Raw genomic sequence first — 2,132 nt, 5'->3', positions numbered from 1 at the left:
AAACTTTAAAGTGGTCTCTTATTTTCCTAGATTCTATGGTTTAATGCAAGAGCTTAGACTTGTCGGTATCTCATTTGGTTTTTGGTTTGTTATAGATGAGAAAGTCTGAAATGTCATGCCACGTGTTGCTGTCGTGGTAGAGGTAGTTCATGGAGGACTGGAGGGACGGCTGAAGCGTGTGAGGGTGATACTCAAACAGCCAGAGCACGATTCCCCACACCAGCGCGGCAAACAGCGGGAACGGGTCTTTCTTGGGCTGCGGGATGAAGCCTTTTTCCACGGCCAGTCGAGACAAAGCAAAGAGAATCCTGGACAGCAGATACATATTTATCTGGGGGACCAGACCAAAATTACAGAAATCAAATAAGAGCTATTACAGTACCTGTGAAAAGTTGACGATTAAAATGATCATTTATCAGGATCATTTTAATATGCTGATTTGCTGCTTAAAAACACAGAACACAGCACAGAATTTAGTAGGGATGCTAGGGACTTGTCTCTACCAATTCTGCAGGACACCGGCCCTCCAGGACCGAGTTTGGACAGGCCTGGTCTAGTTACTCCTTAAGCGACCGTAGCAATCATTTTAAAATAATTAATAATGAAATATATGAATATGTAACTATTGTTGTTGTAATTTTGGTTGCATCTGAGTCATACTGACATTACCTGAGAAGTTAAAGTATATACTAGAAAACTGCGCTCTTTCAAGGATGTGCTTTAATGCATGGACCGGGAACATAACGTGTTAAAAAATATATATTTTGCAGTAGACAAATAATATAAAAGCAAGTGCAATTTATTGCAAAGAAAATTCAGACTAAACACCTTTTCAAATAAAACATATTAAATGATAAATCCGATTATGCACCGAGTTCCACTAACCTGGCTGTTGATGTTGTTATTTTCTCCAAACACCAGCCAGCCTCCAACACAGGCAGCGAGAAACGAGTGCGACTGCAGCGGTCTTCCCTGCAAGCGCTGCTGGAGAGCCTGCAGGCCTTTATAGGTGAACACAAAGCAGGCTAGATTCCTGGAGTGAGTGTATGTGGCCTGAGCGATCGCCCTAAACTTCTCTCTCAGACTGATGGTCATGCGCAGAGATAAAGCAATGGTTAGATTTGATTGATTATTGCCCGGTTTCACAGACGAGGCTTAATCCTAGTCCCAGACCAAAATGCATGTTTGAGCTGTTTTAACTCAAAGCAACTTGCACTGGAATATCTTAAAATATTCCAGTGCTATTGATTTGTATCGTTTTTTTTTGTGTGTGTGCATTGTTTTTTCTAAGGCACATTTACATATATATATATATATATTAAAACAATAAATGACGTAAATGTGCTAATTTCACTATGGCTTAATCTAAGCCCTGTCTTTTGCAAGTCATGCTGTATACATGATTATTTTTCACACACAGCATGGGTACATTGAAAATACAATGCAAAAAAGCAGCTAGTCATCACAGACATTTGGACCCCACTGTAAATGTATACACATAAACAAGACAGTGTAATATTAAAGAATCGTGTAAATCATCTTATTTTCTCCCACATTATATTAGCCACACATCAACAAGTAAAAGCAGCAATATAACCATTTTGACATTAAGTGGCATGTAGTTATCTGAGAGGTCAAAGTTCACTTCACCTGCCACTTCTGAATAGAAACGTCATCACTAGGGCGTGAGGGGCACGAATTTTAGCCCCATATCTGGAAAAGAAAAGTATGCAAAATGAGACTTTCTTCATGTGAACAACATATAATTACAGATTTTCAGTTAGTCGAATGTCTAAAACTAGCAATATGCAAACCTATTACTTTAAGTTTAATGATCATAACGCTCAAAACCCTCAAAATCTATATAATTTCAATACGCAAAATGCAGTGTAATTAAAAGTGCTGCATGCCCAAACGTAAACAACATTAGAATTACAACTGTGTAAATGCATGTGTTACCAAACACGAATAAAAACGCTGTTTAAAGGTCATTCAGACTCACACAGCTCCATTCCTGAAGCCTTTGACGACTGCCAGAGCAGATTTATATTTGTGTTGTTGCAGGAGATTGTTGACGGTGTATAATAAAGTTTTAAAGAGATCTGAAGCTGCCATGACTCTCCTTCAGGACG

General features: G+C 38.8%; 1 protein-coding gene across 1 annotated transcript; it reads right to left on the bottom strand.

Annotated features, from left to right (window-relative positions):
• pxmp4 (peroxisomal membrane protein 4) lies at positions 1-2,132 on the bottom strand. Its single transcript, XM_016489249.1, has 4 exons — positions 2,003-2,132; positions 1,651-1,713; positions 886-1,084; positions 1-331 (listed from the first exon to the last, which is right to left on the bottom strand). Exons 1-4 carry the CDS (start codon positions 2,113-2,115, stop codon positions 71-73), a joined length of 636 nt encoding a protein of 211 aa, XP_016344735.1. The 5' UTR covers positions 2,116-2,132; the 3' UTR covers positions 1-70.

The sequence above is a fragment of the Sinocyclocheilus anshuiensis genome, unplaced genomic scaffold, assembly GCF_001515605.1.
Source record: "Sinocyclocheilus anshuiensis isolate Anshui unplaced genomic scaffold, SAMN03320099.WGS_v1.1 scaffold1753, whole genome shotgun sequence".
Lineage (NCBI taxonomy): Eukaryota > Metazoa > Chordata > Actinopteri > Cypriniformes > Cyprinidae > Sinocyclocheilus > Sinocyclocheilus anshuiensis.
This window is presented reverse-complemented; position numbering and strand designations above follow the sequence as displayed.